General features: G+C 36.0%; 1 protein-coding gene across 1 annotated transcript; it reads right to left on the minus strand.

Annotated features, from left to right (window-relative positions):
- Positions 1 to 1743: 1743 nt before the first annotated feature.
- Positions 1744 to 16373, minus strand: LOC107713970 (macrophage mannose receptor 1-like). Its single transcript, XM_016519646.1, has 31 exons — positions 16199 to 16373; positions 15739 to 16122; positions 14490 to 14666; positions 14163 to 14315; positions 13928 to 14041; positions 13499 to 13636; positions 11298 to 11477; positions 11026 to 11183; positions 10764 to 10880; positions 10531 to 10646; positions 10180 to 10328; positions 9879 to 10078; positions 9625 to 9746; positions 8922 to 8994; positions 8674 to 8827; positions 8234 to 8269; positions 7967 to 8133; positions 7752 to 7813; positions 7570 to 7670; positions 7279 to 7421; positions 6817 to 6919; positions 6441 to 6580; positions 6292 to 6336; positions 6103 to 6202; positions 5761 to 5990; positions 5247 to 5412; positions 3569 to 3724; positions 3361 to 3474; positions 3051 to 3239; positions 2315 to 2347; positions 1744 to 2083 (listed from the first exon to the last, which is right to left on the minus strand). Exons 1-31 carry the CDS (start codon positions 16299 to 16301, stop codon positions 1869 to 1871), a joined length of 4338 nt encoding a protein of 1445 aa, XP_016375132.1. The 5' UTR covers positions 16302 to 16373; the 3' UTR covers positions 1744 to 1868.
- Positions 16374 to 17490: the final 1117 nt, after the last annotated feature.

Below are 17490 nucleotides of genomic sequence, written 5' to 3' on the forward strand. Positions count from 1 at the left end.
TTTTTTTTATTGGTCTTATGGAGTATTCTAATTTGTTGAGATAGTGAGTTGGTGGGTTTTTGTTAAATGTGAGCCAAAATCATCACAATTAAAAGAACCAAAGACTTAAACTACTTCAGTTTGTGTGCATTGAATTTATTTAATACACGAGTTTCACAATTTGAGTTGAATTACTGAAATAAATGAACTTTTCCACGACATTCTAATTTATTGAGATGCACCTGTATACACAATGAGATAATTTTAGCCAACCAGCTGCATGTATTTATGATTTTCAAAATGTTTGTTTAAATATATACAGTATGTATATCAAATGGATATATATTTTTTCTTAATCGTTACTTTCATCTTCATAAAGTAAAAAAGGCACACTCAAATGTCCTGAGAGAAATAAGTACAATGATTCAGAAAATACCTATTTTACTACAACAGCATGGTAAAAGATTTGTTTCCAGTTTTGTTAGAAATGAAAAGAGGAAGATGGCAATGATCTCTGATCTGTTCATATTCTCAGTGCATCTGGAACCATGACGTTTATTTACACTTGATACCTTTTTGTTTCCTGAGTACTCTATGCATTAGTTTGTAACAACACTCTAGCTTGAAATTTGTTTCTATGCATTTGTATATACCTCATAAATGCCTTTGTAGATACTGGATTGATCAAACTGAGTACAGATACTGCTGCACTGTAATATAGATGTACTTCTGTATTCAGTTGGTCTGACTGTATATTGTCTTTGAAATGTTCTCCTAAACAAATAATGCACACGTACGATTTACCATTTGATGTTTTCGTGCATTGTTTTTCTGCATGTGGCTCTTATTGTGCATTCACCTCACTATGTATTATAGTAACACTTGAATTTGTTTACTACATTTGTTAACATTAACAATGAAAAATGCTTCTAAAGCATTTATTTTTTGTTCATGTTCATTTCAGCTTTTGATTTTAATAATGTGAAAGTTTTATCGCTTTTATTTGATCTGTTTATGCATTTACTAATAGGACCTTATTGTAACATTGCAAATATTATGAAGGACTTTTTTGAGCACAGATTCAGTATAAATATAAAATCAGTACAGTTCTGAAAACAAAAAAAAGTGTATTTAACACACTTCTATATTTGAATGTGTTTCAGGAAAAACAATAATTTCCTTATGGTTGAATTGCCACTGAATTCAAAGAGAGCATAACATTTTCTGAAACTGAAAATGGAAAAGTTAAATTGTGGTCCAACACTGTCCTAACACTGCAAATGGTGCCATGTCAGCTGACCTTTATACGTCATTTTATCCTGTTTTTTTTGGCACTGCACCCTGAGAGATGACAATTTTTCCATGCTTAAACTAATTTGCACTGCACAGTTGGTGTGTAATTGGTGGTTTGCTCAAAAACTGATATATCGGTGTAAATATTTATTTAGAGACAGTTCTTATTCAACTTATTCACAAACTTTTTAAAAACTCAAAGACGTCTGAAAACCCTTCAAAAAAAAAAAAACCTATGCAGAACAATGGCAATGCCATATTAAATCAGTGATTCTGGATGATTCTGTGGAATATTTAATTCTTACTGCTCATTTACACCATTCTGCAGTTAGATATTTTTGGCATAATGAGTGCTGAACTTATAATTAACAACTGTCTTCTACATAGCTACGTTTCTTCTAACATAAAATATTTTCTACCCAAATCAATATTTGGTGAGTAGCCATGTAATAAGCAGGATAACGTACAGCCATTATCGCAAAATAAACCTGATGAGCTCTGTCATTGTTTTTTTTTTATTATTATTATTTTAAGATAATAACCGCCTGACCATCTCTTACATATATACAAGTAATTGGACATTATAAAACACAGTTCTATTCAGCTATCTCAATGTTGCCAATCAATGATTTGTCATCTTTACTATATGAATAAGCAGCATCTCTGTTATTATACATGGGATTTTCAAATGTAGGCAATAACCGTCTTTTTGAATTTCTGTAGTACATGAAAGCTAGAGCTCCCAATATGCCAATCACTGCAATACTCAAGAACACAGCCAAACCCGTATTGACCTTGTGAGGTTCAGGACCTGTGAAGAAATAAGAGATAAAAGTATTAAGAGAAACTATCTAGTGTGAAACTGTGATATACACATTACATCAAAATGCAGTTTTATTATATTACATATGCACATTTAGGAATCAGTCCATTTTAAAGTAGAGAGGTTGCTTTTTCTTGACATTACATTAGATTTTTGAATATTTCTTGACAAAAAATAGTAAAAAAAAGTAAAGTCATTAAAAATAAGTCATAATACTACCTTCTTGTGGGTCCTTAATGGTAGGACTTATTACTGCAGAAGAAGAAAAAAACTGAATTTAAAAAAATCAGGTCTTTTTTAAACAAGGAATGTTATAACATCTGTCTATAAAATGTTATAGACAAATAGATTGATCATGTAATGTTGGTGTTTTATTTCCCCTTTACTCTAAACATTCATATTAAGCATATCTATCGATCAGGTCCAACATTATTTTTGGTGTTATTTGTCACAAGTTTTACTTCAGTGAGTAGATTTTTTTTTGTCTACCCTAAAATCTATTTTTGAATATAGGGTAAATTCTCACAATATGTGGCCCTTCTGTTATTTGACAAGAATATATTTTCATGAAATACAAATGTCTAAAGTAGAAATGACATCTTCCACAACATACTTGTATTTAAAATATATCATAGGGTATTTAATGCCTTTTCAGGAAGATTTAAACAGCAAAATGCTGAAACAAACTGTGGTCACCTATGAGTCACTGCACAAATAATTTACTGCATAGTCATTTTAATTTGGATGACTGAGTTCACAAGACAGATTTGAATTAGGTGTTTGAAACCAGCATAGATAAGCACTGCTAGAGAAAAGATGTAATCATGCTGTTGGACATTTTACTCAAAACATTAGTTAAGACACAATCCTCTGTTTCTCTGACAACTACTAATTCCGCTTTCCCCTGTTACAAAATGTCACTAAAAATGCTATTTTGAAATTTCACAATACGTACCTTTGGCAGTTTTGCAGATAAATGATAAGACTGAGTAATCACAATGCTGTTTTTTCCATTTTTTAGTTTTGGTAGAGATTAATGCGCAGTCATTATTCCAATAATGGTCTTGATAGTCATCTTCATAATCGTTCACAGCTGCCCAGTTAGTGTAATCTACCACGGTATTGTCTGACCATAACCAGTGACCTGTGTAGTTAGATAACCCAGGGTGAGTTCATATATAACCAACTCTTTTAGGCTCATGAGTTCATTCACTATTCATGTGAAAACTCGGGGCCACCGGAAAAGTGTATATTTGGTGTATTACTTTTCTGGGTTTGGAAAAGCCCAATCCAAAAGTCTTTGTAACTTTCAAGGAGCATGATGTTGTTCTCTATAAACTTCTGTTCCCCTTCATCCTTAATGCTGACAAGAGATGCACCTGAAAACCGAAGTGCAAACTTTCTTACTCTTTTGTTCTTTGCACCTGTCATGTAATTGAGTAAACAGCTTTTTAAATCAATTTATATCCTTACCCCATGTCATACAGAGTCTAGCTGCTTTGCTCCACGATTGCATGTCCGTCACAAAAGCATAGCAGCTGTCTTTGAAAGGTATCCACCTCACTGGACTGTCATCATCTTCATGTGGGCAGTGCCCAGGGTGCTGTGCTGGAACGGTTGGGGGAATGTCTGTGGAAAACGTTGCATGGCAATAGTGTTTACCAAGCTGATTCAAGAAGTATTATCCATTCAGTGTGGAATATGATTGGATGTGTGTCATTTCAAAAACTGATTACTGAGGCTTTTACCTGTTTGTATCACAACGCTTGTGTATGTTGCATGTATAAGACAGACTGCCATTTTTACTGACTCTTTCTTCAGATTACATTGATATGCCAGTAGGTGGCGAAAAGTGTCATTATAAACAAGATATGGAATCATTGATTCAGCCAATCCATTCAAAAACACTTTCTGGGTGAGTAACAGAATCATTCACTCAACCAATTTGTTTCACTTCTGTCTGCGTGACCAACGGTACGACTATTAACACTATTAATTCTGAATGGCTGTTTGAAAACAATTAAAGGGGTCATGAACTGCCTTTGTTTTTTATTTTGTACTGTTCTATGAGCTCCACTTATAATGTTTAATAGTGTTTATAATAGTGCTTATAAATGTTTATAATTTTTGCATCAAAAACATCATAATTTAGAAGAAATAGGCTATTTTCTGTCCTGTTTTTAACCCCCTCATCAGAACGCTGTTTGAATAGACGTGGCTGATTATAGACTCAGAAGTAAACGCCCACTGCTATGATTGGCTAACAGTTGTGTATGTTTGACAGCCTTTGTCCTTCACAGATGGACGCTGCAGTGATTTAGGTTAAAAAACGCATAAATACTCACATCAAACAATCTGTTTAACAGATAAAGCAATAGTGACCATGTAATAAAAACAGTTACTAACACTTGTGTGTTGCGACATTACTGTTGGATCCAATATAGTCAGGAACAGTATCGCCTTTCAGTTTCAATTTTTTTTTGAAAATCCTACGTCGTATTGTGCCTTGTTTGTAAACGAATCCGTAGTAAAAAGAAGTGAACAATGGACCAAGTTCTTGACGCGGTTTGGAACTTCATTAAAAATAAAGTTCATCCACTCTTTCCTAATGTTGGGATCAGAAGTAAGGCAATGCAAAGACTGTTTTTCCACAGCTTGGCACTGCACAGCATCTTGTTGCCTTTGGAGCCGTCTTTACATGTGCCAATCGGTGGGCAGGGCTAAACAGGCAGCGATGTAGAAGCAGCCATTGATCTTTTTCTGCAGAGGTCGTGTTTAGCCACACTATTACGTAATTAAGTGGCACATTCCACAACCTGTCATTTTGGCAGACTGGCTTCAACATACGCTGTTTTTAGACTAACGAGAAAGTTCTGAAACTTACAGGGTGTTTTTATAGTACAATGACCTCTTTATATGTCAAAAGATCAAGGGAATTTTGGCTTCTCATTTAAAGACACCCAAATACTATTTGACTTCCTTTATTCATGACAAGTGGCGGGTGACACATACAGAAACCTTTGTGTACATGATTTAATAGATAATTAGCTTTCTAATGCATTCTTAAAGTCTAAATAATTTGATAATAATGTATCCATAATTATTTGCTGTATTTTACATACACACACACACACACACACTTGTATCTCACCTGTTGTTTTCTCACAGACACTGTAGTAGGTTTGATTGCAGAGAGTTGTTTTCCATTCTCCATCCATGTCCATGTATGTACAAGGGCGGTTGGGCCGTGGTTCAGAAGGTGCCCATTTCTCCATATTCATGGGCCAGTTATTTGCCCATAGAAAATATCCATGTGTCTGTCGGATCCAAATATACAATTTGTAGATTATGAGTCATCATCAACATATCACACACAGAAGAGTAGGATATACAGAGTTCATTTTTAAAAGACTAATTTAGAAAAGCACACTCCGTAACATTTATATTTTCCAGATAATGCTCAAAGTAAAATGTCATTTTGTCATTAAATGTGATTAATCATTCGCGTTCATTGAATGGCAATGAGCAGCCTGTATATTCTGTCAAACATCTGCTCTTGTGTTCCACAGCACAAAGAAACTCATAAGGATGACATTCCCATTTTGGCTGAATATTCCTATTAATTGCAATGCCATGATTTTCCCTTTCTCACTCTGGTGCATTACCTGTGCACTGTTGAGACCAATCCACATGGGCTGTTTGGACCTATAGACCTGCAACTCAAGGTAAGCCTGTGTTATCAAATCCCGAATGCTGGCCAAATGAGCCCCCTCTGCCTCACAGCGACGGTTTGCCTCACTCCACGTTAGATTCTCTTGAATCACTTTGAAAGATGAATTTCCGAGATTGACAAAGGTTTTAGGAACTTCAGTAGGCACGGGGGCAATACCAGGATCTGAACATGTAAAAAATGACACAATGGAAGCAAAATATGAAGAACAGTAAAAGCCTGCAAGATATCTACAGTACAATCTCTCTGCAAGTCCACAGTGTTCAGTTAAACTCACCAACATCACGACTGCAGATAAAACCGTGAGTCGAATTACAGTCAGTTGCCACCCACTTGCCAAAGACAGAGCTTGACGTTTTGTCCATAAAAACACATTCCTGTTTGAAAAACAAACACTCTATTGAAGCCATTACTTTTATCACTAAAAATAATACTATCCAGTTATAATCTCAGTTTGTCTCAGTACCTGTTCATCCGAAGAGCGAAATTTTGTCCAATAGTATGAATGCCACTGTGAGTGGGGAAAAAATTTAAATAAATAACTATAAAAAAGTCCATAGTTATACTGAAACATCTTCAGGTTAAGTGTGGAATTTATTAAGCAGGTTTACATACATAGGTTTGAGGTTCTCCTTTGGCCCACTCGGTGAATGTAACTGTACTCCCATCTGTCCACTTGAACCCCCCGCTTGCCAAATTACTGAATCCAATCCAGAAGTCTGTGGTTTTGTCTCTAATCAATGTGCTTAAAAAGGCTGCAGCAAATAAAAATGCAGTGTATGATAATGATCAAGTCAAAGTGTACAGTAAACAAAATAAATAAATCTTTCTAATCAAGATACAGCAGTTCTATATTTTAGAAAAAGGTCCCATTTTAATCTATGCAAAAGATAATAATTCTACATTTTCAGAGCACATTTATATATTTTTAACATAATTTTGAGCAGCATTGAAATCTCTTGTCTAATTCATTAATTAACAAAGCTTTTACCTTGTTGTTGTCTACTCATAATTGATGCCAGATCTCCACCAAGCTCTCTGCAGTATTCTCTCGCTTCAGTCCATGTTTTCATGTCTTCTTTCATGTTGTAGCACTATAGTGTGTTATATAAATGACCATTATTTATTTTCTTCTAAAAATGAATTACAGATGCAGATCATGAAACAATTTCACAAATGTTGCATTGGAAAATCTATTACAGCAGTGCAAAAACTTTCTTTTTTTTTTTTTTGCAATAAGCACAGCTTTATTCTGTGTGAGATCTGATTTTGCTGTGAAACATTTTAATTTCATTGAGCTATAGAGCAATCTGGTGCAGAACTGTTTAAATATACTGACAAAAGCTACATAAACACTGCAAAAATGTCTAAATGTAAAACTTCAAGGTATAATTTTTATTATAACATTATTATTATTATATTTTTTATCATTTTAAAATATGTTTATAATTACTTTTCCTTTGAAGCTTTTCCACTCAGGAGCACAGCCTCCTTTTGGCTCTTGTGAAGGGGCCACCGTGGCATTCACTGGAGGTGACTGACTTCGCTTACAAAAAAAAGTATATTCATCACCACAGTTAATAGTTTCCCAGAGTCCTGTAACAGTCAAAATACGTTTTGTTTAATGTAATTTATCAAATGTATCAACAGTGATTTGATCATACATTGTAACCATTTTCTGCACCAAATTTATCAGTGGTCAATAACACATTCCACTAATTATAGACAAGAAGATATGCTGTACCTTGAGATGTGGTCATCTTCACACATCTTTCCTCACTGTTTTTAAAAGCAGGCTGATTTGTTTCCCAAGCTTGAAACACTACTGGGGACCCATCTATCCACCTTATAGATGAAAAAAATGTATTTGCTTATTTGTTCTTTTGCAAGGGAACATAGAGTGCTGCTTGCATTATTTAAACCTACTGGTAAGTCCCATCCAGATCAACTGTCAAACCAATGATAAAATCATTGTCCGAATTTTTAGCCTGCAACACAGAAAAAAAAAAAAGCCCAACACTAAAGTCAGTCAGTAAATTACATAGAAAACATTTTCAAAATAACAAATGATACAAAGATACATGTTGTGTTATACATGCACCACAAATATGCTGCTAGAAAATGTAACTCAGCCCTCATACCTGATGCCAAAGGAACACCCGCTCGTCCTCATCATTGATAACCACAAGATCGCCATGTGATTTCTTACAGAATGTCCGAGCGTCGTGCATAGAAAGTGCCGAGTACTGAGACGCATAGTACTGGCTACCTTTGAATTGAATCCAGCCATCCTCTGTTTCATTATAAACTTAAATAAAAAGAAATAAATGTTTGGCATTTGAGTTCCTCATTTACCCCATCAGTGTGACAAAAACAAACAAAAACGTTCGTGCAAGTTTAAGACTTACCTGGATCTGTAATATTTACTTCCTTTGGTATCTTTCCTAAAGACAAAGCATAGCAGTTAGCTGTCATGTATTTAATTAAAAAATTAAAAATAGAATTTTTCGTTACACTTTAGTAGCCTATATTGACCAATTCTCACTATTAACAAGTTGCATATTAGCATGCCTATTATTAACATATTAGCTGTTTATTAGTAGGCTACTTATAAAGCACATATTCTGCATGACCATATTCTACATCCCTGATCCTACTCAATACCTTAACTTAACAACTACCTTACTACTATTAATAATCAGCAAATTAGGAGTTTATTGAGGCAAAAGTCATAGTTAATGGATATATGTTAATAGCGAGAATTGGACCTTAAAATAAAGTGTGACCAAATTTTCTTTTCAATTGAGTGATGATAGAATTAGACTTTTGCCAGATTGACATGTTGTACCTTTTCGGATCTGACAGTACCAGTTCGTTCTGTCTTGACAGTTTATGTCATTCCATGCTCCATCACGGTCCCAAATTGAAATTCTCATTTCAACACAATTTTCAATGTTGTTCAAATTGTTTGGTTCATCACTAGTCCAGCTTTGATAGGATGACTGAAAGAGAGTAGATTTTGAAAAACCAAAATGACATTAAATGTGAATTCTATTTAGCATTTTTTGTCTTTTAACAAATTCTTTGTGAACTCACCGAAGAACCATCACTCCAAACAAAACCCACAGCGGGATCGTACATTCTGTAACCAATCCATGCTGGATCCACTCTAAAAGTAAAACCACATAGTTTATTTATTTATTTATCATTAATTTATGAATTAATCATTTTCAGTCACGTGACTTTTCTTCTCATTCACCATGGAATACAAAAACACAAGAAAAACACTAAGACAAATATAATATTCATTGACATATATGCAAGTGTATGAAGATTTAATTATGGGCAATTATTGTGAATTATGACCGCTGATGGTCAGTGTCACCTGACTGAAATACATGTCAGCTATTGATCATGTTAAACAAGTTTTTCCATTAGCTGGACATTCATCAGCTATCATTATGCAAAAGGAATGATAGATATTACCCTCCTTGTTTCCAAGGAATATCAGCTATTTATCATTAATTTATGAATTAATCGTTTTCAGTCACGTGACTTTTCTTCTCATTCACCATGGAATACAAAAACACAAGAAAAACAGTAAGACAAATATAATATTCATTGACATATATGCAAGTGTATGAAGATTTAATTATGGGCAATTATTGTGAATTATGACCGCTGATGGTCAGTGTCACCTGACTGAAATACATGTCAGCTATTGATCATGTTAAACAAGTTTTTCCATTAGCTGGACATTCATCAGCTATCATTATGCAAAAGGAATGATAGATATTACCCTCCTTGTTTCCAAGGAATATCAGCCTCATGATGGATACTCAGGAGATCACCACCAAGCTCTCTGCAGAAGTCAAGAGCTTCATCCCAAGTCTTCATTTGGCTCATAGGTACATTAAAATGCTGCCAGAAAGAGAAATCAGTCTTTATGATTTTATAAGATGCTAGGAAATGTGTATGCTAGTCTTTTATTTTGTTTAAATATCAAATTTAGGCAAAATTCAACATGAAAATAACTTAAAAAGCCTGTTTTACCTTGACACAGAAGTCTCTAGACAAAAGTGGCGTCCAGTCTTCGGGACAGGCCAAAGCAGGTGTGGTTGGTGGGGCTGGAGTTGTAACTAGTCCATCGGCTTTCTGCTTGCAGATGTATTTTTCCTTATTTGAGCAGCTGAGCACATCCCAAAGCCCAGCAACAAGTCCAGTCGTCATGGCAACACAGCCTTGTTTTCTTCCTAATTTTTTAAAGACAAAAAAAAAGAGATTTTCTAAAATGTAATACTGTAATTATGAGCAATCAGAAACATAATCATTTCATTGACATTGAGTACATTACCTGGCATCCCAGCGTTGAAATGAGTATATGAGGCTTCCTTAGTGTTGGTCCATTCAAAAGTGTGCAGATCCCTCTGATTTGACAATCCAATCCAGAAGTACTTCTCTGGTCGAGCTCCAACTAGACTAACAAGGAATGCATTTTCTACTCTAATGGGGAAAAACAGATGAAGTCTTTTGAAAAGGAAGAAAATAACACTGAAAGCTGTTCATAGCTTTTAAATATGAAATATTTTACACATACATTTTTAAAAGTTTTTTTCAATTGCTTCAAGATTTTAGTCAATGTATTAAGAATTCATTGTCAGATGTAGAAAGGACAGAAAGCATGTAACTGAAGAAATGATCTGACCTGGATGAAATATCAACCAGTTGAGAATCAGCTTTTGCACACATCTGTTTTGCTTCTTCAAAGGTCTTAGTCTCGGATCCTGCCATGTAGCAGTAGTACCCATACCTGGTCCAACCCTTCTCAAAAAATAAGACAGCTGTCAGTGTATACATTTCACCACCTGATGACCAAGAACATAACTAGAAGACATAATTCTACAATTTTAGGCCATTTTCTAATCATACAATACATACTGTTTTGCATCCCGGGCTTGTGACAGCTGTGTCATTATTCGAGGCTTTAGAGCTGGCCTTCTTCTTACAGATGAATCCATTCTTATTTTCACAAATATCATCTGCCCACTTTCCCTCCTAAATTAGAAACATTACGCAAATGTTCAGTTCAGCAACCCATAATGCTATGACAAAAACTATGCAACTAGAATTTAAGATGACTTCTCAAATAATGTGCAAAATGTTTTTAGTAAATGCTTTTTACTTCTTATGAAGTTCTTACCTCTCCTCTCATTAACACGCAGTCCTCTGCATAGACAGCACTGTGGCTCGGCTCCCTCACTTCCCATGAGGCAAATGGGATGCTAGACTGGTCACTCCACTCAAACAGCATCTGCGTTTTACGGTCATTGAAACCAATCCACAGCTCGTCTGTTTTCACTGAGAATAGAGATGTAGATGATCGACCAGCAACCTCATATAGGGGTGACTTCTATACCTTTTTTTTTTTTTACAACGACACTGTTAAAATGTATTTTAATTATCAAAACGTACAGTATCCAAGCTGTGTGATGACAAAGCTTTGCTCTTCTTTGCTGAGAATACTCAGCAGGTCTCCTCCTTCCCGCAGACAGGAGTCTCGCGCCTCCAGCCATGTTTGCTTATTGCGATGAAGGAGATAACAGTTGCCTGAATATGGAATCCAGGGGCTATGGCAAAAACCAGTGTCCACCACTGTCCAAAAGACAAAGATAACACATTATCAACACCATATATAGTACAGTATGGTAGAGGATCCCAACATTTTGGATACCATAGAAATTTCACAATTCTTGTCACCAGTGTCAATATCACAAAAAAAATAAACAAATACTAGCCTAAATTTTAAAAAAAAGTAAACTGTGAAACAGCGATTAAAAAAAGAACAAGAAACTAATTACAAGCAATATGACAAAAAAAACTACAGTAGAACAAATAAGATATGCTACATGTATTGTATAAAGTAATCAAATGTATTAAAACAACAAATGTTTACATTAAATATATATTTCTTCTTATTAAAGTTACATAAGTGATTTAGTTAGGGTGACCATACGTCCTCTTTTTCACGGACATGTCCTCTTTTTGGACCTTAAAAAATGCGTCCGGCCGGGATTTCTAAATCGCACAAAATGTCCGGTATTCGGCTTTTGCTTTCTACAGTCACCATTCATAGTGTGCGTTTTTGTATTGGAGCCCGGAAGAAGACTGTGTCCAGTCCCGCCCACTCCTGCAAGCATTCTAATATTGCATATAATTTTCCTGCATCAGGGGGACGCTATCCATATGCGGAGAATGTAATCTCTTTTGAATGAGCGCTCGCTGTTCTCTTTCACTTTCGATTTCGCGATCACGCGCACTCTGTGTAAAGGAAGATCAGATATTTGTCAATGAACTCAGGATCTCTTGAGCAAATCCTCCAGCATGGTCTGTCAGCCATCTCTCCTCTCAACCCGTGATCATTCAAATCTGACTCCTGCAGCTCGTGTTGGATGCAGGTTTTTTTTTTTTTTATGGAATTGGGCTACTTTTAAACTGTTGCCATGGCTTGATTTTTTCTCCGTGGGTTAAATGTTTGAAATGTTGCATAAATTACATTTGACTGAAATGCTTGTATTGAAACATTTTGCATTCTACCTATGATAAAACTGTGCTAGATGTTAAGTTCTATGAAGGACGGCCACTGGTAGGAAGCTTTTTAGCTGTGTTTATAATAAATATGCATAACAGTGACGGTAAAAAATGGATATTTGGTATGGAAATGACATATTTTGAGTTTTGATATTTGAGATTGCGCTACTTTGGGCGCTTTCGGCATTACTTTAACCACCAACCAACCAAACACCAGCCACCCGCCCCGCCCGCACCCACTGTCCTCTTTTTGGAAAACTAAAATATGGTCACCCTAATTTAGTTAAGAGCAGTGAGAGATTTTCTCTCTTTTATTGTTTGCTTAACAAGAATGACAGACAGTGAGAATAGATTACTGTCACTTTAAGAGCTGTCCAGATCCAATATACTGTTACACATGTTTTCTTTCCCAGCTGTTTGCTTTCACTTAAGACCTGAATTACTGTTTATGAAGATTCTTGCAAAGATGGGCATTTTGACACATACTTTGTGTGTATTTAACCGTTCAAAATCTACAAATCGGCAAAACTAACTCAGTTCAATACTCCCGTGCTCTATGAACACCGTCTTCACATGCGCGCACCTCTCTGACAGTGTGTGCATATAGCAAAATTAGTTCTCTTTCACTGCTGATTGCGTTTCAACGGCTCAAAATCACTTGTTTTTAACCGCAATGCTTAAAAACATGTGCAAACAATACATTTTAGTAACCATGTAGCACAGCAACGTCACGTGAGCGTGCAATCAAAACAGTCCAAAATCTCTACCGGTTGACAAATTTCTACCGGTTAATCGTGTCTACCGGTATATCGCCGACCCTAATAGCCCATATTGAAGTAGGTTAATAACACACTGACATGCAGTTCAATAAGTGAGTCACATGTATGAGAACCACTCTGAGGGATTTGGTGAAAAGATCAGACTCAAAAGAGTCATTTGTTTGTTAATTGCACTACACAGATCACGCTATTTGTTTTTCTTTTTTCTTCTTCTTCTTTTTTCCTGACACTGCTTAACTCACTAATTCCAGTCCCACAATTTGAGAACCACCGCTATATGAAACAAAGAGTGACTGGGAAGCCTACCTGGTGGAAGAGTTGGAACAGAATGGCCTCTTTGGCAGACATATCCATGTTTTTCAGAACAAGGCTCATTTGACCATTCAGAACCAAAAGCATTTCTCAGGACACCACAACTGTAGCCTGGTTGTGTGGTTGGGAATCCTTCAACAAAGAAAGAAATGATAATTTCAGTCAAGTAATACGCTCAGTTAGCTAGTCAATGCTTATTTTGTTTGTTCATTTAGTTATTCAGTACAGGCCAAAAACATCTAGGATATGGTTACTAAAGGCATAGTGAAGGTCTCTCACGTCATGCTACATTTACATTAATGTGCACATTCCTTTGTATCTGTTTGTTTGTTCACTGGGAATCAAACTAGTGTTGTTGGTATTATACTCTTCTAATTGAGCTACATGAATTCAATGAATCATTTGACTGAAAGACGGTCTTACCACTGAGCCATTTCAGATAGCGTAACGGCTGTCCATTGCTCCATTGCCATCCACTGGTTACATCTAATTTATTGAGTCCTGTCCATAGTGTATTTTGAGTCGTCTGGACAATTCCTAGACAAGGCAGTTTTCTTAATGTTTTATTCTTTGGATATTTCTAGACATTCATCAATATTACATTAGTGCATGTAATGATGATCAGTTCCATTCAGAGAATCTTTTGATGGGACTGTACCTGCTACAAAGGTGTGTTCGTGAGGTTCAGAGACACTCAGCAGCTCCGCACCTTGCTGCTGGCAGCTCTTTCTAGCCTGGTACCATGTCAGGGCCGACCCACTATTCACTTGGTAATAGACGTTTGTCAGAGGATGTTTGGCCCAGAAAGCATCTGCAAATCATCACTACCCATCAATATGTGCAAGCCAATGTTTCATTGTTAGAATATATATGATTTATTAGTTTAGTCTTCGGTGATGGACAAGTAACAACTGTAGTCTCAAAGATTTAATATTGATCATGCAGGTAACAATTCAAATGTAAAGTGAATAGGAAATAAACCTACTGTCAGGTGTTGGGCAGTAGCCCCACAGCTGATTAACACTGTAGTCTGTCTCAACGGAACACCATAGACGTTGATTTTGTGTATCAACCTTGGTACAATCTGCATACCATTTTTTCTCATAAAGAAAAGGAAATTGGCATGGGCGCCCAAAAGCATTCCCACCAATGGTGTACAATTCTGCAAAATAAAATGTAAGAATTTGTAGATCAGTTATTTGAACCATCATTTGTAGTGCTGGTGAAATGATCAGATTATGCACAAAAACATTACATTTGCAATTTAAAAAAAAAATAAACAAAAAATAAGACAATCTGCGAAATGGAATTGAATTTATTAATGTTGGAAATCGCTTTGCACTCAAAAATGGATATAATAAATCAGTTGCATTGGTATCAAGGGTAGTAATATTATATACCAACAAACCAGTTCCTGATGAAACTAGACAGTGGGTCCCATTGTGACAAAGGTATTTGAGTTACCCAATCACTAATATTTAGTGTTACCTTGGATTATGGCAAATATTAGGAAATATTCAAATATGGATGCAGTGATTGACCAATCAGAATAAACTATTACATGTACATGGACATGTACAGCTACGTAATGTGCTCAGGTTTCAATGGTACTTGGGAATGTTTTGATTTTGTTTTAAAGCCTGTAAAACAGAACTGATGACACACAGTAATTTATTTTTAATAATTTAGTGTTAATCTTTTTTTGTGATTGCATCCAGGGGCCAGTTACACATAAACATACCCACTATGTTCAGACTTCCCAAGCCAAGGAATAATCGGTCTTACTATTCAGATTCAAATCTATGTTTTTATGCAACTGACTTGGGGGAAAAAAACTGTTATGACCAGTCTTAAAGAAAAAAAACAGATGACTAACTTGTAAGACTAGTCTAAGCTGTTTACGCAATGACCACTGAACTGCTGGAAAACTTGTGAAAGACAAACAAGCTCAGCCGTCTCCTTAAAGGGAGAAGCAACCTGAGTCTTCACAAACAGTTTGGATTTATATTTGTTTACAAGTCGTAATAATGGGCATTTGAATAAAATGAATGAGCATAATACTAGTTAGGGGGAACATATACTAGAGACTTACTAATGAGGACAAAAAAGGTTGGGAATGAATGTTTAATTTCACCATTATTCAGTGAAATAACTGTTGTATTTTACTCCCTGATTAAATAACACACATTTGCATAGAAAAGAAAAAATTTCAATAGACACATTAAGACACATACCTTCATAAGGCTTAGAGCAAATGCCGTATAGTGTTCTATGAATTGTCCATTTGCTCTTCGCTCCAGTGTCTTTAGAGATCACTGGCACACCATTATCATTTACAGCCAGGTACAGAGACTCATTCTTTAGGCCAAGCAATGTATCACTGTGGCATTCCCACTTCTGCAGAACACTGTCATCTTCACAAATCAGCCACTGCAGTTTTTTGCCCACTGTTTTACTTCCTACTCCAAGGCATTTCTTTGTGAAAGTGTTCAAAATTCGATTCTTTGAAGTCCAGCGAAACTGTAGTGGGTTACTGTATGGGTCACAGGTGGCAAGCCGTTCCAGGGAGCTGGTCATGCATTTGTTATAATCCACATTATATATTAGAAAGTTTCCTGCTGCACAAAAATTTAATGAGATGCATGATTAATATTGCCATTTATTTTTCAGTTTGATTAAAGTAAAAAGACATACCTGACTGTGCAAAGCAGTTTGCTAGATGTAATACGAGAAAAATCACTACTGTTATTATTTTCATCTTGATCCAAAATGTATTTTGTGCTGCTGCTAAATTCATTCCAGTGTCATCCTCTGTCTTTGGCTGAGATTCTGTAGTCTCACATTTGCTGATGCGGACCTGCCCTTTAAACTGGTCCGATTGTCCCAATCAGAATCACATCCTGTCACATGTCTCTTTCTTCAAAACTGTTGAAACACTAACGTCACAAAGCTTCTTTGAAAGGAGGAGTCTTCTCAGTGATTGAAAATATGGTCTCAGCTTAATTTTGTGAATTTTGGTGTGAATAAGCGTTTTGGTTTGGTTATTTGAGGAATTACTGAGACATTCCCTCTTCCCAGCAATGGTTCTGCCCTGTCAGCATACACCACAATAGCTGTACAAAAAAAAACTGAATTACACTTCAAATGTATGATCTGAATGCAATTTCCTGTTATGCCTTGTACTCATGTTCCTGGACATCCTGTGTAAAAACGAAAATATGTTAAGGTCATGCTTGCCCTGATACTGTTAGATACTGTTACTGTCTGTGACCCCACGTTACTTTATAAATAAGATTTATAAATATATAATTATATAAATATTTTATTCAATAATTATAAATCATTATAAATAATTTTTTACACATTTGTCTCCAATCACCCGGTGGAATTTCAGTTCATTTTGCATACATTTATACTTACCTCTTGTTATGACGTCACCATTTTTCTGCCTCATGAGAACCAGTTGTCAGATGCCTATGAACACATCGCTGATTAACTGCAGGCCTACCGGAGAGCCACACACCCTCCTGAAATGGTGCCTCCCAACTCCCATGCTTTATAAACTGGCGGGGAAAAAAAAGTTTCCTCAACAGCCCCACATCTGCTATGTACACAGAAAGATACAGACACAAAGATATGAATTTATAGAAGAAAACAATGTGAGAAATATGGACACTTAAGCTATACTTTTGCATTTTATGGTAAAATATTAAATCACATGGTATTTTTAAAGGAATATGGAACAAAACGTCTCAGGTTACGTATGTAACCCTGGTTCCTCGAGGGAACGAGACGCTGCGTCGAAAACGCTAGGGGAACGCCTTCTGCGACCCACGCTCTGAATCACATGTGAAATCAGTCCAATAGCTCAACGGGACGTCACGGCGGGTGACGTCATGACCAGGAAGCTATAAAAGCACGTGCGGTGAGACCAGCGTCAGCTTCTAGGAATGAAGCAAGCGCCGGCAGGGACGCCGGAAGTATGG

The sequence above is a fragment of the Sinocyclocheilus rhinocerous genome, unplaced genomic scaffold (assembly GCF_001515625.1).
Source record: "Sinocyclocheilus rhinocerous isolate Xijiao unplaced genomic scaffold, SAMN03320098_v1.1 scaffold2043, whole genome shotgun sequence".
Taxonomy (NCBI): Eukaryota; Metazoa; Chordata; class Actinopteri; order Cypriniformes; family Cyprinidae; genus Sinocyclocheilus; species Sinocyclocheilus rhinocerous.

Excerpts from the sequence above, each read along its gene's own strand:
- LOC107713970 (XM_016519646.1), bottom strand. The coding sequence starts at position 16,301 with ATGAATTTAGCAGCAGCACAAAATACATTTTGGATCAAGATGAAAATA. Across the intron at positions 8,270-8,673 it reads GTACTGTCAGATCCGAAAAG|GAAAGATACCAAAGGAAGTA; the intron begins GTACAACATGTC and ends CTTTGTCTTTAG. Across the intron at positions 8,134-8,233 it reads AGTAAATATTACAGATCCAG|TTTATAATGAAACAGAGGAT; the intron begins GTAAGTCTTAAA and ends TTTTTATTTAAG.